The sequence below is a fragment of the Oncorhynchus gorbuscha genome, linkage group LG24 (genome assembly GCF_021184085.1).
Source record: "Oncorhynchus gorbuscha isolate QuinsamMale2020 ecotype Even-year linkage group LG24, OgorEven_v1.0, whole genome shotgun sequence".
Taxonomy (NCBI): Eukaryota; Metazoa; Chordata; class Actinopteri; order Salmoniformes; family Salmonidae; genus Oncorhynchus; species Oncorhynchus gorbuscha.
In genome coordinates this window covers 28,184,592-28,210,734 of record NC_060196.1, presented here as the reverse complement: position 1 = coordinate 28,210,734, position 26,143 = coordinate 28,184,592, and the positions used below count along the sequence as shown (strand labels likewise).

At 51.7% G+C, this 26,143-nt stretch overlaps 2 protein-coding genes across 2 annotated transcripts in view; both read right to left on the bottom strand.

The window, feature by feature from the left end:
- Positions 1-26,143, bottom strand: part of LOC124013140 (microtubule-actin cross-linking factor 1-like) — a 308,472-nt gene that overhangs the window by 39,284 nt on the left and 243,045 nt on the right. Inside the window, 4 exon segments of the mRNA XM_046327332.1 lie at positions 672-831; positions 1,130-1,296; positions 2,250-2,420; positions 2,649-2,810. Of these exon segments, the coding sequence (XP_046183288.1) occupies positions 672-831; positions 1,130-1,296; positions 2,250-2,420; positions 2,649-2,810 (660 nt within the window).
- Positions 20,608-24,099, bottom strand: LOC124013141. Its single transcript, XM_046327334.1, has one exon. It carries the CDS (start codon positions 21,679-21,681, stop codon positions 20,977-20,979), a length of 705 nt encoding a protein of 234 aa, XP_046183290.1. The 5' UTR covers positions 21,682-24,099; the 3' UTR covers positions 20,608-20,976.

Genomic DNA, 26,143 nt, shown 5'->3' with positions numbered 1-26,143 from the left:
TGGCCATGAATCATAAGGAATTGGCCATGAATCATAAGGAATTGGCCATGAATCATAAGGAATTGGCCATGAATCATAAGGAATTGGCCATGAATCATAAGGAATTGGCCATGAATCATAAGGAATTGGCCATGAATCATAAGGAATTGGTCATGAATCATAATCATAAGGAATTGGCCATGAATCATAAGGAATTGGCCATGAATCATAAGGAATTGGCCATGAATCATAAGGAATTGGCCATGAATCATAAGGAATTGGCCATGAATCATAAGGAATTGGTCATGAATCATAATCATAAGGAATTGGCCATGAATCATAAGGAATTGGCCATGAATCATAAGGAATTGGCCATGAATCATAAGGAATGGCCATGAATCATGAGGAGTGGCCATGAATGCTAAATATGCATGATAACTTACAAGAACGAAAAAATCATGAACAAAAAAAAGGGTCAATGAAATATAATATTGAAATCATATCAAATCATATCAAAAACAATGAGGAGATAATGGCTGAGCTTGGGGTTCCCTTTCTCTCGCTCATTGTACAGTAACCAGTTGGTCAGTCCGGTACCATCCTCTTCTCTTCCTAGTTTCAATCCAGGGACTTAAACACAACCCATGTATCGCGAGGGACACGTTACCTTGTGACACCATCATCCACGTTACCTTGTGTTTCGTAATCTGCTGGGTGATCTTGGAAGTCTGGGTTCCCATGGGCTCGGCGGTGCTCAGGCGTCTCTCGGTGGCACTCAGCCACTCTCCGAGAGGCTCCACCGCCTCGTGGAACTGGAGTGCCAGCGTCTGCAGCTCCTCCAACTGGCACTGCCTGCAGCGGGGAGAGGAGGAGGGAGAGTGTGTTTGGGTCGCCTTCGTATATCAATGTCTCATCGTGGATCCTAATAAGCAGTCCGATGCGAAACAGTCAGGAATGTGTGGGTTGTGTACGGAAGTAGCAGTAACGCACAGGTAGGCTGGTGTGTGTGTCCACGCGTGTGTAAGAGTCTTCAAAATGTGCTGTTGAGTGTGTACGTCTTCTCTGACTGTGGCGCATGTCCATGATGAAGGAGGACAGGCTGTATCAATGCCCGATGTGTAGCGCGTCCATTGCAGTAAGCTACGTTTACCTCGCCCTGGCCTTCTCCAGCAGCTCGCCCCATCTCTCCCCCAGACTCTCCAGCTGCTTCTGGATCTTGTCTCGGTCCTGTGTCTCGGCCGAGGCTGCGATCCTCTCCCCCTCTCCCTGGATCATCTGAAAGGTGGCTCTGCGGTCGTCCAGTAGTCTTTGTAACAGCTGGAAAATGAGATCAAATGTCCTGTTCAACACCACAAATAATACCAACTCTCATAATGTTTGTTCTGCATGTATGCCACGGTTAGGGGTACATTCCAGACCAGAAGAGTCGCTGCTTCTAGGACTTCTGCGTCAAGCAGTTGGTAGGATAAGCTAGAACATACTTCACATTCAATACCGCAATGTTTTGCAGTGTTTCCCCAACAATACCGCATCTCAAATACCAAGCCACTCGTGTTTTGAGGACGTTCACTATGAGTAGTAGCTCAATTTGGCAGTAGTTCCCTTTCTGAACCTATTCATAACTATTCAGTGATGTTGAACGGGCCCCCGGTAAACGCCACTCATCTCCAGTTTCCTCTCTAGTGACCCCCGCAGTGAGGCTCTACTTTCAGTGGCGGATGTAAACGCGTATGACTGAGTGGAGTGGCTGAATCCGCCGTGCTCCTCGACACACAAACACGGGAAGTGTATCAGAAACAGGGAGAGCAGGCATTGTGTTTTCTGCCTCTCCGGTTCCTCGGAAAAACCTTTGTAATCTGTCATCTCTGTGAATTGGTGTGTTATATGCCAAAACCAGACTGGCAGACTGTTAAATTGGGCTTTTCCTCTGCCAAAAGACTCAGATAATTAGGTGTGTGGGTGTTTCCCCCTTTCATGTGTTAAATGTCTCTATGTGAAAATAAGGACAACTGATTAACACCAATAGGCAATTCTATTATTATCAATTAATAAATAAAAGTGCAAATATATGAATAAAAGTTGTTATTAAGCTCATTTTACCCAAATAAGGGAGCCAAATGTCTCTAATGGCCAGTACATTCTCCGTCATAATGACTGTGTATAATAGAGGGAAAAAACTTAGTATTAAAATAAAATATATGTTCCATCGCTCTCTCCACCCTCACGCCATCCATCATCCCTTTCTCCACTCATCCCTTTCCCCCCTTCACCTTCTGTTCCTGGATCTGGGCCTTGACCACTCTGTATTCGGCCGACGGGGGCTTCTGATTGGCTACCAGCTCCTCTGTGTCACTCAGCCAGCTCAGAAGAGGCTCCAGGGCATCCTGGAACTTCCCACAATGCAACAGGGCTTCCTGCAACTGGGCAATGCGCTCTGCAACCTGGTCAAGGAACAATTCAGTGAGTGAGGGGGACAATGACTGTTGACATGGACAGGCATACATGCAAAGCCAGAAACCTGATTCCACAGAAACCCATCCTTCCAGTCTCGCACGCCACACTAACGCAACACATAAAAATGCACAGGTCAGTCAGACAAGAGCATGCAGGCGTACACACAAACATCAGCACAGACATACCATTACAGACAGACAGACAGACAGACGTACCCTCTTGTTGAGGGAGTTCCATCGGAGGTTGGTGGTCTCTAGGTCATGCTCCAGAGCCTGGGTGTCTGTGTGTTTGGCTGCACTCTGGATCAGGCCCTGGCCCACCGCGTTCACGCGCTGCAGCTTGGGTTGAATACTGTCCACCTGCTCCCTCTCCACCGCCTGAGCCAGAGAGAGAAGAGGGAGAGGGAAGGAGGGAGGCGGGGGAGCGAGGGAGGGGGAGCGAGGGAGGAGGGAGAGCGAGGGAGGAGGGAGAGCGAGGGAGGAGGGAGAGCGAGGGAGGAGGGAGAGCGAGGGAGGCGGGAGAGCGAGGGAGGCGGGAGAGCGAGGGAGGCGGGAGAGCAAAAGACAGAGATAAAGGGAGGAGGTAGAGAAGAGAGATATGGAGAGAAAGAGAGAAACAAAGAGAAAGAGCGGGAGAAAGAGGGTGAGCGAGGAAAAATAGGGAGGGAGGAGAAAGGGATTATAAGGATTAGAGAGATAGAAAGTAAAGGTGGCTGGAAAAGAGGGAGTTTAACACACCCTTCACCTGTCTGGCCACATTACTCATCTAGAGCTGGAGACACGGTACGATGACAATGGGTGTCCAGCTCTAAAGAAAACCAGCCCAAAGTCCACTGAGTCAAAGCCTGAAATCAAACACAGGGCTTAAATGCAAAATGGCTGCTTCCCCATAGAGACGACAGGAACTCAAAATGAGCCATGGTGGTTTTAACCCTTGCAGAGCTGCCGGCCCAGACGACATATCAAGCAGCTTCCTCAGAGCAGCTGGCTGGAGTGTTGACGGACATATTCAATCTCTCCATATCCCAGTCGGTTGTCCCCACTTGCGGCAAGATGTCCACCATTGTTCCTGTACCCAAGAAAGCGAAGGTAACTGAACTAAATGACAACTTCCTCGTAGCCCTCGCTTCTGTCATCATGAAGTGCTTTGAGAAGCTAGTTAAGGACCATTTCACCTCCACCTTACCCAACATCCTAGACCCACTACAATTCCCATATCGTCCCAACAGATCCACGGGCGACGCAATCGCCATTTCACTGCTCAATCGCACCTGGACAAGAGGAATACGTATGTAAGAATGCCGTTTATGGACAACAGCTCAGCCTTTAACAGTATAGGGCCCTCCAATCTCATCACTAAGCTCAGGGGCCTGGGGCTGGACCCCTCCCTGTGCAACTTGGTCCTGGACTCCCTGACGGAACCCTGCCACGCTGATCAACACGGGGCCCCTCACAGGGGTGCGTGTTCATCCCCCTCCTATACTCCCTGTTCACCCATGACACATCTCAAACTCAATCATCAAGTTTGCTGACAACACAACATTGGTAGGCCTGATTACCAACAATGAGACGGCCGACAGGAAGGAGGTGAGACACCTGGCGGAGAGGTGCCAGGAAAATAACCTCTCCCTCAACGTCAACAAAAGGAAGGAGCTGATCGTAGACCATAGGAGACAGCAGAGGGAGCACGGCCCCATGCACATTGACAGGGACGCAGTGGAGAGGGTCAAAAGCTTAAAGTTCCACTTCCTTCACACAGACAGCATGGTGACGGCAAATCAGCACCTCTTCAACCTCAGGAGGCTGAAGAAATTTGACTTGGCCCCGAAGACCCTCACAAATTTGTACAGACGCACCATTGAGAGCACCCTGTCGGGCTGTTGCGCCATCCTCAACCACGGGGCTCTCCAGAGGGTGGTGCGGTCAGCCCAACACAGCTCCGGGAGCACCGTGCCTGTCCTCCAGGACATCTACAGCACCCGGTGTCACAGGAATGCCCAGAAGGACCTCAAATCACAGCCATATAGAAGGCGGATACAGTACAGGTGCATCAAAGCTGGGACCGAGAGACTGATAAACAGCTCCTTTCTCTAGGTCATCAGACTGTTAGTCCCCGCTAGCCGGCCTCCACCCAGTACCCTGACCTGAACCTTAGCCACTGTTACTAGCCGGCTATCACCGGGTACTCTACCCGGCACCTTTGAGACTGCTGCCTTATGTACAGAGAGCCATTGAACACTGGTCACTTGAATAATGTTTTAATCAATTTAAGAACAAGGCTGTAACATAACAAAATGGGGACAAGGTCAAAGGGTCTGAGTACATATTTATATTCTGGTCTCTGACATTGCTCGTTCGGATATTTCTTATTTTGGGGGGATTATTTGTGGATTGATTTGTGTATGTTATTGCTAGGTATTACTGCACTGCTAGAAACACAGCAAACACAAACTTTTATTTGACCCCTTTCTCTCCCAAATTTTGTGATATCCAAATGAGTAGTTACAGGCTCGCCCCATCGCTGCAACTCCCGTACGGACTCGGGAGAGGCGAAGGTTGAGGGCCGTGCGTTCTCTGAAACACAACCCAGCCAAAGCCACACTGCTTCTTGACATAATGCCTGCTTAACCCGGGAGCCAGCCGCACCAATGTGTCGGAGGAAACACCGTACACCTGGCGACCATGTCAGCGTGCACTGCACCCGGCCCGCCACAGGAGTAGCTAGAGAGCGATGGGACAAGGACATGCCGGCCGGCCAAACCCTCCCCTAACCCGGACGACGCTGGGCCAATTGTGTGCCGCCTCATGGGACTCCCGGTCGCGGCCAGCTGCGAAACAGCCTGGGATCGAACCAGGATCTGTAGGGACGGAGCTAGCACTGCGATGCTATGCCTTAGACCGCTGCATCACTTTGGAGGCCACTTTCATTTGATTTGAATTAAATTAGTAGTAGAGTGCTAAGACAAAGGATTTCTCGTAAGTGCCTCAAAATATTGTTTGCCTTATACTGGCAAAGTAGTACAAAACAGTTGGGTTGTGTTTGTGAATATGAACAATGGGGAGGGTGATTTCTATGGTAAATGAATAAGAGTGTGTAAGTCATTGTTGTTCTACACCGTATAATTACCTGGAAGTGGTTGTGTGGAGGTCTGTTTCTAATCAAAGCCTTTTATTGGATTCTGCTCATATGGAGTAAATATTGTGTGAAAGTGCTGCTTTTCCACACCAGGAGATGACGTGTAGGAGATGGAAAGAGAAGGGGGATGCTAAAATAGAACAATATGTGTCTTGGATTGTGTGTGTGCGTGTCACAGCTGTGTTGTGGTGATGGGCCTCCTCCCTGCTTCCAACAGGAAGCCTGACTGCCTCGACAACAATGAGCCTCAGCCATGACCCACTGCACCCTATCCTGGACTGTGTGTGTAATGTGTGTCTGTCTGTCTGTCTGTCTGTAACGCGCCCGTCCGTCTCTGTAACGCGCCCGTCCGTCTCTGTAACGCGCCCGTCCGTCTCTGTAACGCGCCCGTCCGTCTCTGTAACGCGTCCGTCTCTGTAACGCGCCCGTCCGTCTCTGTAACGCGTCCGTCTCTGTAACGCGCCCGTCCGTCTCTGTAACGCGCCCGTCCGTCTCTGTAACGCGCCCGTCCGTCTCTGTAACGCGCCCGTCCGTCTCTGTAACGCGCCCGTCCGTCTCTGTAACCTGCCCGTCCGTCTCTGTAACCTGCCCGCCCGTCCCCGCCTAACGAGTCCGCCTGTCCGCCTAACGAGTCCGCCTGTCCGCCTAACGAGTCCGCCTGTCCGCCTAACGAGTCCGCCTGTCCGCCTAACGAGTCCGCCTGTCCGCCTAACGAGTCCGCCTGTCCGCCTAACGAGTCCGCCTGTCCTTCCTAACGAGTCCGCCTGTCCGCCCTAACGAGTCCGCCTGTCCGCCTAACGAGTCCGCCTGTCCGCCTAACGAGTCCGCCTGTCCGCCTAACGAGTCCGCCTGTCCGCCTAACGAGTCCGCCTGTCCTCTGTAACCTGTCCGCCTGTCTCTAACGAGTCCGCCTGTCCGCCCGAGTCCGCCTGTCCGTAACGAGTCCGCCTGTCCGCCTAACGTGTCCGCCTGTCCGCCTGTCCGCCTAACGCGTGTCCGCCTGTCCGCCTAACGCGTGTCCGCCTGTCCGCCTAACGCGTCTGTCCGCCTGTCCGCCTAACGCGTCTGTCCGCCTGTCCGCCTAACGCGTCTGTCCGCCTGTCCGCCTAACGCGTCTGTCCGCCTGTCCGCCTAACGCGTCTGTCCGCCTGTCCGTCTAACGCGTCTGTCCGCCTGTCCGTCTAACGCGTCTGTCCGCCTGTCCGTCTAACGCGTCTGTCCGCCTGTCCGTCTAACGCGTCTGTCCGCCTGTCCGTCTAACGCGTCTGTCCGCCTGTCCGTCTAACGCGTGTCCGTCTAACGCGTGTGTCCGTCTAACGCGTGTGTCCGCCTGTCCGTCTTAACGCGTGTGTCCGTCTAACGCGTCTGTCCGCCTGTCCGTCTAACGTGTGTCCGTCTGTCGCGTGTGTCTCTGTCTAACGCGTGTCCGTCTGTCTCGTGTAACCGTCTAACGCGTGTCGCCTGTCCGTAACGCGTGTGTCCGTCTAACGTGTGTCCGCCTGTCCGTCTGCCTGTCTGTCCGTAACGTGTGTCCGCCTGTCCGTCTAACGCGTGTGTCCGTCTGCCGTGTGTCCGTCTGTCCGTGTAACGCGTGTCTGTCCGTCTGTCCGTCTAACGCGTGTCTGTCCGTCTGTCGTCTAACGCGTGTCTGTCCGTCTGTCCGTCTAACCGTGTCTGTCCGTCTGTCCGTCTAACGCGTGTCTGTCCGTCTGTCCGTCTAACGCGTGTCTGTCCGTCTGTCCGTCTAACGCGTGTCTGTCCGTCTGTCCGTCTAACGCGTGTCTGTCCGTCTGTCCGTCTAACGCGTGTCTGTCCGTCTGTCCGTCTAACGCGTGTCTGTCCGTCTGTCCGTCTAACGCGTGTCTGTCCGTCTGTCCGTCTAACGCGTGTCTGTCCGTCTGTCCGTCTAACGCGTGTCTGTCCGTCTGTCCGTCTAACGTGTCTGTCCGTCTGTCCGTCTAACGCGTGTCTGTCCGTCTGTCCGTCTAACGCGTGTCTGTCCGTCTGTCCGTCTAACGCGTGTCTGTCCGTCTGTCCGTCTAACGCGTGTCTGTCCGTCTGTCCGTCTAACGCGTGTCTGTCCGTCTGTCCGTCTAGCAGCGTGTCTGTCCGTCTGTCCGTCTAACGCGTGTCTGTCCGTCTGTCTGTCTAACGCGTGTCTGTCCGTCTGTCCGTCTAACGTGTCTGTCCGTCTGTCCGTCTAACGCGTGTCTGTCCGTCTGTCCGTCTAACGCGTGTCTGTCCGTCTGTCCGTCCTAACGCGTGTCTGTCCGTCTAACGCGTGTCTGTCCGTCTGTCCGTCTAACGCGTGTCTGTCCGTCTGTCCGTCTAACGCGTGTCTGTCCGTCTGTCCGTCTAGCGCGTGTCTGTCCGTCTGTCCGTCTAACGCGTGTCTGTCCGTCTGTCCGTCTAACGCGTGTCTGTCCGTCTGTCCGTCTAACGCGTGTCTGTCCGTCTGTCCGTCTAACGCGTGTCTGTCCGTCTGTCCGTCTAACGCGTGTCTGTCCGTCTGTCCGTCTAACGCGTGTCTGTCCGTCTGTCCGTCTAACGCGTGTCTGTCCGTCTGTCCGTCTAACGCGTGTCTGTCCGTCTGTCCGTAACGCGTGTCTGTCCGTCTAACGCGTGTCTGTCCGTCTGCGTCTGTCCGTCTAACCGTGTCTGTCCGTCTAACGCGTGTCTGTCCGTCTAACGCGCGTCTGTCCGTCTAACGCGCGTCTGTCCGTCTAACGCGTGTCTGTCCGTCTAACGCGTCTGTCCGCCTGTCCGTCTAACGCGTCTGTCCGCCTGTCCGTCTAACGCGTCTGTCCGCCTGTCCGTCTAACGCGTGTCCGTCTAACGCGTGTGTCCGTCTAACGCGTGTGTCCGCCTGTCCGTCTTAACGCGTGTGTCCGTCTAACGCGTCTGTCCGCCTGTCCGTCTAACGCGTGTGTCCGTCTAACGCGTGTGTCCGCCTGTCCGTCTAACGCGTGTCCGTCTAACGCGTGTGTCCGTCTAACGCGTGTGTCCGCCTGTCCGTCTAACGCGTGTGTCCGTCTAACGTGTGTCCGCCTGTCCGTCTAACGCGTGTCTGTCCGTCTGTCCGTCTAACGCGTGTCTGTCCGTCTGTCCGTCTAACGCGTGTCTGTCCGTCTGTCCGTCTAACGCGTGTCTGTCCGTCTGTCCGTCTAACGCGTGTCTGTCCGTCTGTCCGTCTAACGCGTGTCTGTCCGTCTGTCCGTCTAACGCGTGTCTGTCCGTCTGTCCGTCTAACGCGTGTCTGTCCGTCTGTCCGTCTAACGCGTGTCTGTCCGTCTAACGCGTGTCTGTCCGTCTAACGCGTGTCTGTCCGTCTAACGCGTGTCTGTCCGTCTAACGCGTGTCTGTCCGTCTGTCCGTCTAACGCGTGTCTGTCCGTCTGTCCGTCTAACGCGTGTCTGTCCGTCTGTCCGTCTAACGCGTGTCTGTCCGTCTAACGCGTGTCTGTCCGTCTAACGCGTGTCTGTCCGTCTAGCAGCGTGTCTGTCCGTCTAACGCGTGTCTGTCCGTCTAACGCGTGTCTGTCCGTCTAACTCGTGTCTGTCCGTCTAACGCGTGTCTGTCCGTCTAACGCGTGTCTGTCCGTCTAACGCGTGTCTGTCCGTCTAACGCGTGTCTGTCCGTCTAACGCGTGTCTGTCCGTCTAACCCGTGTCTGTCCGTCTAACGCGTGTCTGTCCGTCTAACGCGTGTCTGTCCGTCTGTCCGTCTAACGCGTGTCTGTCCGTCTGTCCGTCTAACGCGTGTCTGTCCGTCTGTCCGTCTAACGCGTGTCTGTCCGTCTAACGCGTGTCTGTCCGTCTAACGCGAGTCTGTCCGTCTAACGCGAGTCTGTCCGTCCGCGAGTCTGTCCGTCTAACGCGAGTCTGTCCGTCTAACGCGAGTCTGTCCGTCTGCGAGTCTGTCCGTCTAACGCGAGTCTGTCCGTCTAACGCGAGTCTGTCCGTCTAACGCGAGTCTGTCCGTCTAACGCGAGTCTGTCCGTCTAACGCGAGTCTGTCCGTCTAACGCGAGTCTGTCCGTCTAACGCGAGTCTGTCCGTCTAACGCGAGTCTGTCCGTCTACGCGAGTCTGTCCGTCTAACGCGAGTCTGTCCGTCTAACGCGAGTCTGTCCGTCTAACGCGAGTCTGTCCGTCTAACGCGAGTCTGTCCGTCTAACGCGAGTCTGTCCGTCTAACGCGAGTCTGTCCGTCTAACGCGAGTCTGTCCGTCTAACGCGAGTCTGTCCGTCTAACGCGAGTCTGTCCGTCTAACGCGAGTCTGTCCGTCTAGCGAGTCTGTCCGTCTAACGCGAGTCTGTCCGTCTAACGCGAGTCTGTCCGTCTAACGCGAGTCTGTCCGTCGCGCGAGTCTGTCCGTCTAACGCGAGTCTGTCCGTCTAACGCGAGTCTGTCCGTCTAACGCGAGTCTGTCCGTCTAACGCGAGTCTGTCCGTCTAACGCGAGTCTGTCCGTCTAACGCGAGTCTGTCCGTCTAACGTCGAGTCTGTCCGTCTAACGCGAGTCTGTCCGTCTAACGCGAGTCTGTCCGTCTACGCGAGTCTGTCCGTCTAACGCGTCTGTCCGTCTAACGCGAGTCTGTCCGTCTAACGCGAGTCTGTCCGTCTAACGCGAGTCTGTCCGTCTGTCCAGTCTGTCCGTCTGTCGCGAGTCTGTCCGTCTGTCCGAGTCTGTCCGTCTAACGCGAGTCTGTCCGTCTAACGCGAGTCTGTCCGTCTAACGCGAGTCTGTCCGTCTAACGCGAGTCTGTCCGTCTAACGCGAGTCTGTCCGTCTAACGCGAGTCTGTCCGTCTAACCGAGTCTGTCCGTCCGCGAGTCTGTCCGTCTAACGCGAGTCTGTCCGTCTAACGCGAGTCTGTCCGTCTAACGCGAGTCTGTCCGTCTAACGCGAGTCTGTCCGTCTAACGCGAGTCTGTCCGTCTAACGCGAGTCTGTCCGTCTAACGCGAGTCTGTCCGTCTAACGCGAGTCTGTCCGTCTAACGCGAGTCTGTCCGTCTAACGCGAGTCTGTCCGTCTAACGCGCCTGTCCGTCTAACGCGAGCCTGTCCGCCTAACGAGCCTGTCCGCCTAACGAGCCTGTCCGCCTAACGAGCCTGTCCGCCTATCGAGCCTGTCCGCCTAACGAGCCTGTCCGCCTAACGAGCCTGTCCGCCTAACGAGCCTGTCCGCCTAACGAGCCTGTCCGCCTAACCAGCCTGTCCGCCTAACGAGCCTGTCCGCCTAACGAGCCTGTCCGCCTAACGAGCCTGTCCGCCTGACGCGCCTGTCCGCCTAACGAGCCTGTCCGCCTGTCCGTCTAACGAGCCTGTCCGCCTGTCCGTCTAACGAGTCTGTCCGCCTGTCCGTCTAACGAGTCTGTCCGCCTGTCCGTCTAACGAGTCTGTCCGCCTGTCCGTCTAACGAGTCTGTCCGCCTGTCCGTCTAACGAGTCTGTCCGCCTGTCCGTCTAACGAGTCTGTCCGCCTGTCCGTCTAACGAGTCTGTCCGCCTGTCCGTCTAACGAGTCTGTCCGCCTGTCCGTCTAACGAGTCTGTCCGCCTGTCCGTCTAACGAGTCTGTCCGCCTGTCCGTCTAACGAGTCTGTCCGCCTGTCCGTCTAACGAGTCTGTCCGCCTGTCCGTCTAACGAGTCTGTCCGCCTGTCCGTCTAACGAGTCTGTCCGCCTGTCCGTCTAACGCGTCTGTCCGCCTGTCCGTCTAACGCGTCTGTCCGCCTGTCCGTCTAACGCGTCTGTCCGCCTGTCCGTCTAACGCGTGTGTCCGCCTGTCCGTCTAACGTCCGTCTGTCCGCCTGTCCGTCTAACGAGTCTGTCCGCCTGTCCGTCTAACGAGTCTGTCCGCCTGTCCGTCTAACGAGTCTGTCCGCCTGTCCGTCTAACGAGTCTGTCCGCCTGTCCGTCTAACGAGTCTCCGCCTGTCCCCGTCTAACGAGTCTCCGCCTGTCCCCGTCTAACGAGTCTGTCCGCCTGTCCCCGTCTAACGAGTCTCCGCCTGTGTCCGTCTAACGAGTCTCCGCCTGTGTCCGTCTAACGAGTCTCCGCCTGTGTCCGTCTAACGAGTCTCCGCCTGTGTCCGTCTAACGAGTCTCCGCCTGTGTCCGTCTAACGAGTCTCCGCCTGTGTCCGTCTAACGAGTCTCCGCCTGTGTCCGTCTAACGAGTCTCCGCCTGTGTCCGTCTAACGCGTGTGTCCGTCTAACGCGTGTGTCCGTCTAACGCGTGTGTCCGTCTAACGCGTGTGTCCGTCTAACGCGTGTGTCCGTCTAACGCGTGTGTCCGTCTAACGCGTGTGTCCGTCTAACGCGTGTGTCCGTCTAACGCGTGTGTCCGTCTAACGCGTGTGTCCGTCTAACGCGTGTGTCCGTCTAACGCGTGTCCGTCTAACGCGTGTCCGTCTAACGCGTGTGTCCGTCTAACGCGTGTGTCCGTCTAACGCGTGTCCGTCTAACGCGTGTGTCCGTCTAACGCGTGTCCGCCTGTCCGTCTAACGCGTGTCCGCCTGTCCGTCTAACGCGTGTGTCCGCCTGTCCGTCTAACGCGTGTCCGCCTGTCCGTCTAACGCGTGTCCGCCTGTCCGTCTAACGCGTGTGTCCGCCTGTCCGTCTAACGCGTGAGTCCGCCTGTCCGTCTAACGCGTGTGTCCGCCTGTCCGTCTAACGCGTGTCCGTCTAACGTGTGTGTCCGTCTAACATGTCTGTCTGTCTGTCTGTGTAACGCGTGTCTGTCTGTCTGTCTGTGTAACGCGTGTCTGCCTGTCTGTCTGTGTAACGCGTGTCTGCCTGTCTGTCTGTGTAACGCGTGTCTGCCTGTCTGTCTGTGTAACGCGTGTCTGCCTGTCTGTCTGTGTAACGCGTGTCTGCCTGTCTGTGTAACGCGTGTCTGTCTGTCTGTCTGTGTAACGCGTGTCTGTCTGTCTGTCTGTGTAACGCGTGTCTGTCTGTCTGTCTGTGTAACGCGTGTCTGTCTGTCTGTGTAACGCGTGTCTGTCTGTCTGTCTGTGTAACGCGTGTCTGTCTGTCTGTGTAACGCGTGTCTGTCTGTCTGTCTGTGTAACGCGTGTCTGTCTGTCTGTCTGTAACGCGTGTCTGTCTGTCTGTAACGCGTGTCTGTCTGTCTGTCTGTGTAACGTGTCTGTCTGTCTGTCTGTGTAACGTGTCTGTCTGTCTGTCTGTGTAACGTGTCTGTCTGTCTGTCTGTGTAACGCGTGTCTGTCTGTCTGTCTGTGTAACGCGTGTCTGTCTGTCTGCCTGTGTAACGCGTGTCTGTCTGTCTGCCTGTGTAACGCGTGTCTGTCTGTCTGTCTGTGTAACGCGTGTCTGTCTGTCTGTCTGTGTAACGCGTGTCTGCCTGTCTGTCTGTGTAACGCGTGTCTGTCTGTCTGTCTGTGTAACGCGTGTCTGTCTGTCTGTCTGTGTAACGCGTGTCTGTCTGTCTGTCTGTGTAACGCGTGTCTGTCTGTCTGTGTAACGCGTGTCTGTCTGTCTGTGTAACGCGTGTCTGTCTGTCTGTCTAACGCGTGTCTGTCTGTCTGTCTGTGTAACGCGTGTCTGTCTGTCTGTAACACGTGTCTGTCTGTCTGTAACGCGTGTCTGTCTGTCTGTGTAACGTGTCTGTCTGTCTGACGCGTGTCTGTCTGTCTGTGTAACGCGTGTCTGTCTGTCTGTGTAACGCGTGTCTGTCTGTCTGTGTAACGCGTGTCTGTCTGTCTGTGTAACGCGTGTCTGTCTGTCTGTGTAACGCGTGTCTGTCTGTCTGTCTGTGTAACGCGTGTCTGTCTGTCTGTGTAACGTGTCCGTCTGTCTCTCTGTCTCTGTCTGTGCAGTGTGTTTGTGCATTTATTTCTCTCTCTCTCAACCAGAGCTATGGAAAATACCTGGGATGTTTCTCATTCCTCCCCAACTCTCTGAACTATGGCAGTGGCTCAACGATTCACACACACACGGTAGCACTCCACTTATCTCCACCCCACCTTCACATTTCCCTCACTCATATCCCCTCACTTTCCCCAACATCCCTCCTTAGAGTTAAGAGTTAGAGTTAAGTTTGAAGAGAGTAATATTAGCCCTGCTCTGTTGAAGTGAAGAATAGCATCGTACTGAGAGTAGCTGCCATTTTATGTCGATTGTGAATGAACATGCGCATTGTTAATAAGATATTTTGCTGTGTTGTTGGTATAATGGGTTTTCTGTTGTTTTGTAATGTGTTACTTTTGTGAAATGATTGAACTAAACGTTGAATTGAGAATACAACACCGTATCACTGTCGTGATTATTTCTCCCCTGTTTTCAGGGGCGTAACAGTAGCACTCCACTTATCTCCACCTTCACATTTCCCTCACTCATATCCCCTCACTTTACCCAACATCCCTCCTTTCTCTCTCTTGGCTAAACCACCACCCGATACTGGCTCTTCTCACTTCAGCCCCACGTCAGTTTAGACAGAGAAATCATTTCTTCTAAAAATGAGTCTGGCTCAAGCCAGTTCCACAAGTTGACCTCTTGGCTCAAAAGTAGAAAACAGTACAAATCTCTTTCTACTAATTGTGTGACATCTCACGGTCTCGATCCGTCCTTCATCCTCTCTCCACATACACCGAAAACCCACAAGGACTCACTAAACCCTGGCGTGTATAACTACCATTTTAAACAGTGTGTGCCGGAGGGTGTGTGTGTTTACTTGGGTACGTGTTTCTGTGTGTGTGCTCTAAATTTGTGTTTCCATGTGTGTGCGTGCATGGCGCTAACCAGCTATTGCAGCACAGGAGACCGGCCACAGCAGTCCTCGCGGCTGGTGTCCAGAGCATCACTCAGGAACAATCACCACCGTAATCATGACGAATGGGCAACCGGCGGCTAATATTAACAATACCATCAATTCACCTACAGACCGGAACGAACGTCACTGCCAATCTCGCATGCACACACACTTAAAGACCTTAATAGCGTGCTTAAATTGTGGTGCGAACTGTAGCACAAACCAAATTAATGCCATACATAACCATACTGTATTTAGCCAGCGTGTCCAAACGCTACCGAGAAAGTCGCAGCGGGAATATTGACTTACATAAATAAGAGTGGGACACGTGTGACCATCCAAATCAATGAGAACAAGGCTCGCAGCCCTTTCCTCTATGACACCGACTACCATAGCCTCCCTCTCCCTCTGTCCTTATCCCCTGGTTTCCTTTCCAGCAGAACTCGGAGGAGAGAGGGAGGGAGGACGTATTTTCGCCTGGACCTTGATATTAGAATATTGCAGTAGGTTACAATGGTCAGACTGGGCAGTGCGGAATCAATCGATCATCAAAGTGGTAGAGAAAGATCCCTTTTTGATGATAGATTGCATTTGAAAAGGAAACAAGCTCATTGAACTCGGGACATTGTGGCCAAGACTCTCTCTCTCCCTCCCCTTTTCTTCTTTTGCAGGTGCTTGGATGTCTGCTTGTCTTTCAATGGCATCATTATCATATCAAATATGCCCGTTACCGGATCTGAGCCCACCTGCACTCTTTGTACTCTGTTTCAGCATCTCGCCTGTCTGTCCATCTTTCTTCCCCGTCAGACTGCTGGTTTTCTGTTATTCTTCCAATGTAACCATCTGTTCTGACATTGAAGAGAGGACTGTTTCTGTGTTATGTATATCTTCTATTTCTTTCCAGTAAGTGTATGTCTGTCTGTCCTGTCTTCCTAGCTTTTCAGTATCCGAAGCCTCCATCCAGCTGTCCGTCTTTGTCTCCGAGTGCAAGGATACACAGCCATGCCTTGAAACGACGCCTCCCATTAAAACAAGGCCCTTCTGATTATCTGGCTCTGCCAAGTTTGCCCTCCTTATCATTTTACCAGGGCCTTTGAGTAATACCAGGTGTTCAGCCATACAGCGCTTTGTTCCCTCACAGAGTGCTCTCTCTTGCACCAAAATGGCCGCCATTTCCATTCCAAACCATGTATCACCGACCTTGCCGCTAATACAATCTACGGTCTCGTGTTTATTTTGGTTTCCTATCCAAAGTGGACTTTGGCATTGAAGAGGGAGCGACTGGCCACAGCCAAGAGTTCAGCGGCTCAGACCCTGGCACGCCCTCATCTTCTATTTATACCCCCCCGACAACTTTGTCCAGTGTTTGTGTTTTACTGGCAACAGAAACTCTCCCTGCATAGACCCTTACTGTTTACTTCTCACTTTCTTGTCTCTAGAAAAGTGCTGTCGGACTGTGGAGAGGAGAACGAAAGAGAGGGAGAGAGTGAGGGTAAGCGGAGAGCGAAAAAGGGTAGAGAAAAAGAGGGTAAGGGTGAGGGGAGAGAGAAGGAGAGGAAGGGTAGAGAGCGAGAGAAAGAGAGCGAGAGAGAAGAGACGGGGTGAAAGAGTAGAGGGCCGGGATTTTTAATGGTTGGGAGATTACGACCCTGTCAACAGACAGTGATTTTATTTTCCCCTCAGAAACCCGCTTGTACTACAGTAGACTACCTCTAATCCTCTCCAGTCAAATCCAGGCTGACAGGACAGGGCATCTGATTGCATTTAGGGGGGGGGGGCAGAGAAACCGTGACTATGCATAAACCACACAGACAAAATGAGATGAGGATGACAGGGCCGGCCGGCCGGCCAGGACCAGGCCAACAGTGTGTGTAGCTGATAGAGCCAGTGATTGAATAATAAGACCCAGGAGTCCATCACAAGTACATCAGGCAGGTAGGGACAAGCACATCCTAGACAGACAATGTGAGGCAGAGCAGGCCCCAATTTAGGCACGATAGCCTGTCAAACACACTGACCCGGGAAGACTCATTCCACATTTTGTTACGTTATAGCCTTTTTCTAAAACGGATTACATTGTCCCCCCTCCCTCAAATCTACACACAATACCCCAAAGCAAAAACAAGTTCACATATTTTTGCAATTAAAAAGTATATATATATATATATCCACAGCCATGTGTATGTATGTATGTATATATATATGCACACACACACACAACATTCTAATGTATCTCTACTTGCCCTTTGTATCTCTACTTGCACATGCATCTTCCACACATCTATCACGCCAGTGTTTAATTGCTAAATTGTAATTATTTTGCCACTATGGACAATTTATTGCCTTACCTCCCTAATCTGACTTCATTTGCACACACTGTATATAGACTTTTCTATCGTGCTATTGACTGTACATTTGTTTATCCCATATGTAACTCTGTGTTGTTGTTTGTATCGCACTGCTTTGCTTTATCTTGGCCAGGTCGCAGTTGTAAATGACAAATTTAACCTGGCCTACCTGGTTAAATGGTGAAATGAAGAATAAAAATTATTATGGGGTATTATGTGTAGATTAGTGAGAAAACATTTTAGAAATACTTTTCAGAACAAGGCCGTAACGTCACAAAATGTGGAAAAGTGAAGGTGCCTGAATGCTTTCCAAATGCACTGTAAATACACACAGATAAACAGCACAGAATGGAAGTAAGTGGTGGTGGGGAAGTGTAACGACGAGAGCAAGACACGAGAGGCCGAGTCAGTAAAGTCAAACAAACACTCTGGCCGAATACTCCCGTCATTTACTCACACGTACAGAACCACACACACGGGAGTCGGACGAGTTTGGAAAAGTACACTGAGGATATATGCAGACCCAGAGGAACGCAAGTCGCACATCAGAGGGAGAGACTTTGATAAAGGCAAACTACTGGCACAATGGAACATTTATGAAAGGGTGCAGGCTGTGTGCTTAACTTCCCAATTCAGACTTTGAATGGCTCAATGAAACCACATGGTGTTGAAATATAAAAACTCAAATCCTTTTAAAAAACAGTTGCTGATTACATCTAATAAAGTCATTAAAAACCAATAAAGGAACTCAAAACCAACGTCTGGAAACGTCAAAGAATTCAGAAGTCTCACTGCATACACAAGTAGCCCGGGGTCCTTCGAATACCGAACTCGTACACAGGTTCTACGATACAGACGGAAGTGCTTACCTTCGAAGCCTGTCGTCTATGTGAGGTTATGTAAGCGCCGTGCTGTAAATGTGGACATTTGAAAAGGGTTTCGTCTGGCTGCTATTTACAGTCAAAGCAAACAATGTCTGTTTATACGCGCAACTCTTAAATCGCGGACTATCGATCAAAACACAAGCACATGCCGTTCCCTAGCGCGCCGGTCTGTCTGAAGAACATTCCTCAAACATGCTCTCTCATCCACAATCACATACACACAGACAACCTGAAGGTACTTTCCATTAAACGGATAGACACCCCCATGTTCGTCATATTGAAATCATTCACAGTCCAACTACAGTAGCACAAGCTATTTGTTGCCCCAGCCCCTCTTCCACAGCATTTTCCAAGCCATGTATATATCAACCTCATGCATTTGCAATACTGAAAGGAATTGAGAGCCACTGTGATCACACTGGATCCTGTAGTCTTATACAAGGAACTATTAGATATGAGGAACATGCGGAGACCAATCCGTGTGAATTTAGAGGACAGCTCTGAGAAGAGGGGTTTAGACAGAGAACTTGAGACACTGTACCAAGTAACTACAAACACCACTATACCCTACCAAGCTGAGAGACTGACCCACTGACTGAAACACTGACCATCCGTGTCAGTTTCTGTCTGACTGGATCTTGACCATTGATTATTCAACTAAATTAAAGACGGATGGAAAACAGTTATACCTCAGCATGGGTCTCTATGTCGGGGCAGGGTGAGGGCGCTCCTCTCTGCTCTGTGGTCTTTGGGCCTGAGGGGGTCTCACAGTCTGACCATTCAGCCTCTGTTGTGGCCCCTGGGGGCATCTGGTCTTCCATCTGGCCCTCCCTGAAAAGCCCCTGAAGCATCTCGGATTCCAGCTCCTCCCACTCCCTGTTCGTACAAGGGGGGTCCAAGGCCGAGCCGTCAGACTCCCAGTCACTGTCCCCGGTCATGGATCCAAGGACAAAGTCCACTCCTGACTGGGTACCTTCAGAGTACGAGTCTCCATAGTCCAGCTCCTGGGCGTCCTCGCAAGCGGAACCGCCGTCGGACACCTGGGGAAGCCGCTCCGGGGCTGCCAAGTAAACAAAGCTGTCAGGGCAAAGGAAGGCCCCGTCGTCTGGATCAGGGCAGGGTTTGGGGATGGGGCTGGGGGGTGTTGACTCCAGTAGGGAGAGGGGGCAGTCCTGAGGGAACAGGGGTGGCACAGACACAGCCAGGTAAACAAAACTGTCTGTGGCCACAAAGGCATCAGAGTCTTTGCTGTCCAGGCCTGGCCCTCTTGGCTCGTGCTTGACGGGGAACAGTGGTAAGGGTGAAGGGGAGTGTGAATGGGGGAGAGAATCTGAGAACGCTTTGGGGGTGCTTGTGGACCTCGGGTCCGCGTCTTGCCTAGACACGTCCAGAGAAGAAACCTCATCTGCGGGGACAGAGCGGTCCCTGGTCTCTGACGATGGAAGTGTCATCCGCTCAGTGTCAGAGCTTGTCTCCTTGGCAACATCACTAACCTCTGAGGAGAACAGCTCTTCTTGACAGGAAGTTTGTACATCAACATCCTCTGCAGCAGTAACCCCCATTTCTCCATCTGTGTGGATTGTCCCAGGGGATTGGTCCATGCTAACCACCTCACTGTCCCAAATCGGGTCAGGTTGCTCACATGCATTCCAGGCTTGCTCCCCCTCCTCCTGCTCTTCCCCCTCGGCATAAGGGTTCTGTGGGCTGGGGGAGGGAGGAAGTGCAGAGGGCATCTGGAGGCACAACCCTGATTCCTCGCTCACTCCCTCGACCTCTTGATCTGATGACGCTCCACTGTCCAGGTCCCACTCGGTCTCAGCAGGCGGCTCGTGTTCACAGCCGTTCTGGGTGGTGCCGGACAAAGCGGTTCTGTCTGGCTGGGACATGTGAACCCCGCTGGAGTCTGACACAGGGAGAGGTCCACAGACAGAGTCCATCTCAGTAGTCTCGGGACCACTCTGCTCTTCATCTTCAATTGCACTTTGCTTTTCTTCATCAATATCATATTGTTCATCTTCAATGAGAACCCGATCTAGTTCATAACAGGGTTGTTCTTCCTCCAGGTCAGTGTGTTCAGTAGTCTGTGGTTGGGCCTGGTCCATGTGTTCAGGAGGTGAAACTGTGTTTGGGTGTTTCAACCGAGGCTCAGTGCAATCCGTCTCTGTGCTTTGATCTATATCCATAGGGAGAGTTTCCACAAAATATATACAGGCATAAGTGGCTTCCTCTTGCTCCTCTTGCTCTACACTGGCTAGGTTGTAGGGATATGTTTGCTCACGAGATTCAGTGTTTACAGAGCTCTCCCCTCCCTCGTCCTCTAAACATTGTCTCTCCAGCTCTAGAAAAAGGTCATCTGAGCTGGCCCCTGAGCTGGGGCAAGGGGAGGTACTGGGGTCCCCAGGTGCCTCAAAACCTGTTGGAGGGGTCAGAAGGGGCCAATGTCCAGAAGACCCTGAGACCTGTTGGAGTTCCCAGCCTTCTCCAGAGTCCCCCTCCCAACATTGGTCCATTATCTCCATATTCTCCAGCTTCCACTCCCTCTCCTCTCTCCTAGCCCTCTCCTCCTCTTCCATTTCTCCTTTCTCACGCTTTACTTCTTCCACCTCTCTTGTCCCTTCCTCCTCAATCTCCTTCTGTTTTCCCTCCTCCCCTTCTCCCTTCTCATCCAGCTCCTGTAAGACCCTGCGTTCATCCTCGTCGAATTTAAGCTCTGAGGCGGTTCGCTGCCGGAGCTCACTATTAGGGGGATCCCAGCCCAGGAGTCCCTCCTCATCCCCCTCCTGGCTGAGGGAAGGGGAGAAAGGCAGCCCTCCATGGGCCAGCCCTTTCTCTTCCTGGAGGAAAGGTGAGGGAGGGTCCAGTAGGTAGAAGGACTCCTCGTCCATGTCACTGTCCTCTCCCAGTGAGGGGGGCAGGGGCGGCAGGACAGGGAGGTGGTGCCGCATGACCCCGTGGGACCTCTTGCCCCCTCTCATGCTGCGGGGCCATGTGCGTGCTTTAGTCGGGGGGCAGAACACAGGTTTCGGTGGGGCCATCTGAGGTAGGAGAGGGGCGTTGTCCTGTTCTTGTTCTAGGACAGGAGAGTCAGTATCTCTTTCAGAGTCAGAAGCCTTGGCCGCTTCCGGCCTCTCCTCTGGAATTCTTTTGACACCAGCTCTGGGAGACACAACTGGCCACCGATGACGCTTGTCCCTTTTTCTTTCCAGCTTTGTGGTAGCACCGGGACTGTGCTGTGGGGTGCTCCCAGAGCCCTGTTGGGGTTGGGCAGGTAACTGCAGCGATGGCTGTTCTTTTGAAGGGGAGGGTAGCGCATGTGTTTGCTTGTGTTGTTTTTGGAGCAGGGGGTGAAGTTGTTTTTGCTTGCTAACAGGGTGCTGTTGGAGGGGGGGAATGGGACTCACTGTCGGCGTCAACGAAGGGGAGGAAGAGACAGGGGGTGTGTGTGAAGAACCACGGACGACACAGTGGAAGGTGAGTAAGGAGGTAAGGGGGTTGTGGAGGTTGGGGTTGGTGGCTGCAGTAGAGAAAGTGGAATCCCAGGACCAGACAGACGCTTCTCAGCACTTTCCCCAGGAGTGAACTCAAGCCTCTCTGCAAACTCGGGGTAACAGGGGGGCATAAATGCCTTCCAGGAGCGACGATTGGGGTTGTCTTTCTTATCGCCGCCCTGGTGGCGCCTTTTTACTGCAGCTGCCCCACAGGAGGCAGAGGACGAGGCCGCGATGGGTAAACCAGAACCGCCGCCACTTCCAGGTGACAACATGCTCTGGGGATCGCCGGTTAGCTTGAGGGCGTCAAAGATCACCCTTTCGTCCAGTCTTTTAACTCCAGCATCAGTGTGTCCCCTTGACACAAAGACGCTCCCTAAGTCAGCCCCGATGGTGCCGTTGCTGGAGAGGGTGCTACCCTCTCCTCCGCCACCCGAGCCCAGGGTGCTGCGCGAGGGCTGGCTGAGCTTGGAGCCCTGGTCAATCTGCTCATTGATACGCATGGTGTCGTAGATGGAGCGCTGGGGGACATAGCAGTCTTCGATGTAGGCCTCATCCTCGTCCCCCTTCCCCAGGCATCGGGGGTTTTTCCTCAGGCAGTCCGGCCGGCTCAGGGGCTTCCCCATCCCTCAGCTGCCCCTGGGAAATATCCCCCTGACACCCTGCAGTGGTCCTTTATAGGGGCAGGCTGGCCCCCCTGGGGATGGGGCCAATAAGTATTCCACAGAAAACAAATGGGGGAAAAACACCTCAATAGGTGGGATGAAAATAGTTCAGTTTTGTCAACCGTTCCCGGTCCAAAGCACAATCCCAAACATGAATCCGCTTTAATGACTAAAATGACACAAAAATCACACACACACAAAAAAAAGGTTCGCAATCCACAGGACAAGTCCAAAGGTCCGAATGCTACCATGTCACTTCAATCGAAGTGCAACGGCATATCCCAGCGCTATCTGAAATGCAGGGGAGCATCCGTTCGAGAGTAACCTGCCGGCAGACGCTCCTCTCCTCCCCTCCGGCAGCATATGAGGCAGCACTGCTGGTCTGGAAGGTGGTCAGGAAGAAGGCAGGGGCTGTCTCGTAGACATCCAACGTCCAGAACGAGGTGAGTGCCGAGGAGATAACATCCTTTTGTTCCGTTTTTCTTTTCATGTCAAATCCCCCTCACTCACACAGTCTTTCAACTCCACTCCGGAATCATTTCCCAATCTCCCCGTGCTGGTACACTACTTCCTTCCCTTTCTATTCTCCCTCGCTCTGCCACAACAGGATAAGCAGCAGAGAAGGGTTGAGCAACTGTCTCGGTGAGCAGCAGCCAAAGAAGTGTCTAAAGTTTCCTTTCAAATTGGTGAGAAATCCACTACTCCCTGATATGAAAAGAGGTTGTGCAGGGTGAAAAATGTTGCTCTTTTTCGGTCGTAGTCCAGGGTTTGTTGTTGAGCCCAAAATAGTTTTTCCTTCAGTCTTTAGAGGGAATCAAAAACAAATCGCAGCAAAACAAAATCTCAGACAAAGTAACCGAGCAGTGAGTGTCCTTGCAGACAGTCTATACTTTCTCCCGTTCCCTTTCATTCCCATCACAAAGCATGAGTTGAGTGGGTCTGGAGGCCGTGCCCCGCTCTCTGCCTGGAGTGCGCCGTCATCCCCCGTGTTGACGTCATCGTTATCCTCCTCATCATTAGCGAGAAAAAGTCAATCCCGTCACCTGCAACGCCGCAAAAGTCAGTCTTGCAATTTAAAAAAACAGAACAAAGAGATCCAGAGCCTTTTCCTAGCGTAGACTAGACGCCTGTCTATCATCTCCCTCCTTCCATCACGCTGCTCACCCACAGCTCCAGGGAAGAAGAGACAGTGAATCCAGAGTTGAAGGCTGAATCCGGGAGGGGGTGAGAGTGTTCTCTTAGGGGGAAGAGGGTGGGTGGGGTGAGCCCCGTCCAGACGGGCAGAGCTGCTGTGTATCGTGGCACTGTATCCAGAGGGCAAGAGACCCAGACAGTCCGAGCCCCAGCCTGAGCGCTGCCTCTGACTCTGCAGGCGTTCTCCCTCTCCCAGACAATCCCCTGACACACGCTTTCCTTCTCTCCGCTTCGCTCTCTTTCAGAGTCTTCTTGGACGAGAGAAACAACCAGGAGCCACGCAATCCCAGTCTTCCTCTGTTTCCCTCTGTTTTCTGCATGCAGGCTCCCTTGCCTTCTTTCTGTCGCTCAGACTGAAATGGTTTGCAGCTGCTAAAAAAAATCTCCCCACTTTTCCTCTCTCCCTTGCTCACCCACTCTGTCTCTCTCCACTCACTTGTTCGTTTCTCGCTCTCCCTTTCTCACTGTTTTTGTTTGAATCCAGCTCCGTTTGTTCTGTTTCCTGCTCTGGTATTAAAACACAGGAAGTGCTCCAATCATGCTGGTTTCCTCTCCCGAAAAACCCCCTGTGAGAGGGGTGGGGGAGTGAGCTACAGATAGGAAGGGAGGAGGGAGGGGGGCGTGGAGCCAAAAAGAGAGGGGGAGGAGAGACAGAGTGGTGGACAGGGAGGATTTTGCTCGTTTAAAAAAAAATCTTGGGATAACGGAAAAGATTATCCCACGCTAAGAACTTGTACAAATCATCTTTCAAAATGAATGGATAAATAGGCTTGAGGATGAAATTAAAAGACTAACGCAGGTGAGGGGGTTTGTTGCTAGGCAGGCTGGTACTATTGCTCAGTGTTCACAGCCAGCCACAAGCTCGATAGAGACGCGAGCAGTGTGAGACTGCAACATTCATCACTGCTTTGTAATCCAGAACAGAATCTCCTGGGCAAATCCCTGCCCCCTCAGAGCACAAAAACACTGTCCGCAGAGAATGAAATGATACAGAGAAACAGTGAAAGAGAAAGAAAGTGGGAGGGATGGACGGAGGAGAGAAGGAGGGTGGGGGAACTGCTAGCAAAACATGAAAAAAAAGAGGCTCATCAATAACAGCTTTTCAAATTTTCCCAAAACAAACAGCCGATAGGCATACAAGGAAGTAGAACCTCTGTCTATCCTCTTCTCCCCCTCGTTCCTCTTTTTTTCCACCAGCTTTCCAGGTAGCCGGTTACTATTCTCCAGTGTAGTGGGCGACAGTGTAAAACAATATGGTTTGGGTTACGCTCCAGTGTGACCCAATCCAGCCAGGAGAGGATTGTGTGTGTGTGCGTGTGTGTGTGTGTGTGAGTGAAGGGGTTACAGAAAAGGGGGCCTCAGGATGCCACACAACAACAACAAAAATCTAAGGAGACACAGTCGGGGGAATCCAGTAAGCATGAGAGCAATCCCTGGCACCAGACAAAAGTGGAGTATTTTAAACCAATGATGTATATAAACCTTGGATTGCTGATGCTTTACATTGGCCATTGAGATGCTTTGAAGCCACCGGTCGGCCATATTGGCACTCCCCAGGAGGAGCAGTCCTCCATAGGAATGAACAGACTTTTAGAGTATTTAAAATAAAATGTTTCAAGGACAAAATGACATGTATTTGAAGTAAAGATTCACCGGTTTTGAATGTTATATTGTTTTGTGCATTGTCGAGTGATGTTCTTATTGACTCCCTGGGTCGTTTCATGTCCATCTGACCTTTTGCTGCTCAAGCAGGCAGAAATTGAACCGGTATGATGTAGCATTGCAATAATGCCGCTCTCACTACTTCTGGAAGTTAATAGGAACACGATTTTTTAGATCGCCAAAAACATCTATCTTGCATGTCAGATGTCAATACTGGCTGATGTCATAACGCGCGAGGTTGTCTTCTCTCCAATGAGCCATTGATCATATTTCCATGATTTAAATACCTAGAGAAATGTGTCATTTAACAAAAGGGTTTAACACATTTCTCCCATTTGTCTGCCTCTTCAGTCCAGGGTGAATTGCATGGTGCCGTTGTGAATGTCAGACTGCATCGATCTGCAGGTTGAACATGGTGAGATTGTAGACTGGTAAATCGATAGTGCAGTTTGTTTAGCCAAGTTTTCAGCCAACTTAAAAAAAAAATTGGTTTAAAGAAAATTGTGATAAATAAAAATGGTTACCAGTTTCATTGAAGGACCAAAAAATGGACAGCTGTGTCATATAGATTGCAAAATAGTTGGGAAGAGATTTGTGATGTACCGATTCCATGGCACATTGTTTAGGAACTTATAAGCAAAACGACACCAGATTGAAAACATTTTCAATTTAAAATCATTATACAAAATTCTTGCAACCAATAGAATGTATATATATGTGTGTGTGTGTGTGTGTGATATATGGGGGGATAACAACCATCCCAGTTCTGCAGATTTTACTGCGAAGAGACAAAATCATTAGATCATTCGTTTTGGTACTGTCCATACGTAGTTTGTTTTTCATCGCAGATCCAGGAATGGCTGAAGAACTACGACATTTTCCTGGAGCCGACTCTGCCTATAGCACTGCTGGGTGAGTTGAAAAGTCAAAGTCAAATCGATCAAGAGTAGAATAATATTCTCAGCAAAAGGTGTTTCATTTACAATCTGTAGAATCTGTAAAAACAGAGAAGGTTCAGAACTGTTGCGAAACATCACAGCGGAAAAATATATGTCAAATAGAAGAAAACTGATGAGGTTAAGAGGTAGATGGGAGGGGTTGAGTGGAGCTGAAGGACGGGATTAAAAACAAACCAATGTAAAGTACATTGTGTTTGTTAACAGTACGTACAGTGCATTCAGAAAGTATTCAGACCACTTGACCTTTTCCACTTTGTTATATTACAGCCCAATTCTAAAATTGATCAAATAAAATCCTCAACCTACACACGATACCTCAAAGACAAAATGAAAACAGGTTTTTAAAAATGTTTGCAAATGTATTGCAAATAAACTGAATTACCTTATTTACATAAGTATTCAGACCCTTTCCTATGAGACTCAGATTGAGCTCAGGTACATCCTGTTTCTATTGATCATCCTTGAGATGTTTCTACAACTTGATTGGAGTCCACCTTGGGTAAATTCAATTGATTGGACATGACTTGGAAAGGCACCCACCTGTCTAAGGTCCCACAATTGACAGTAAATGTCAGAGCAAAAACCAAGCCATGAGGTCAAAGGAATTG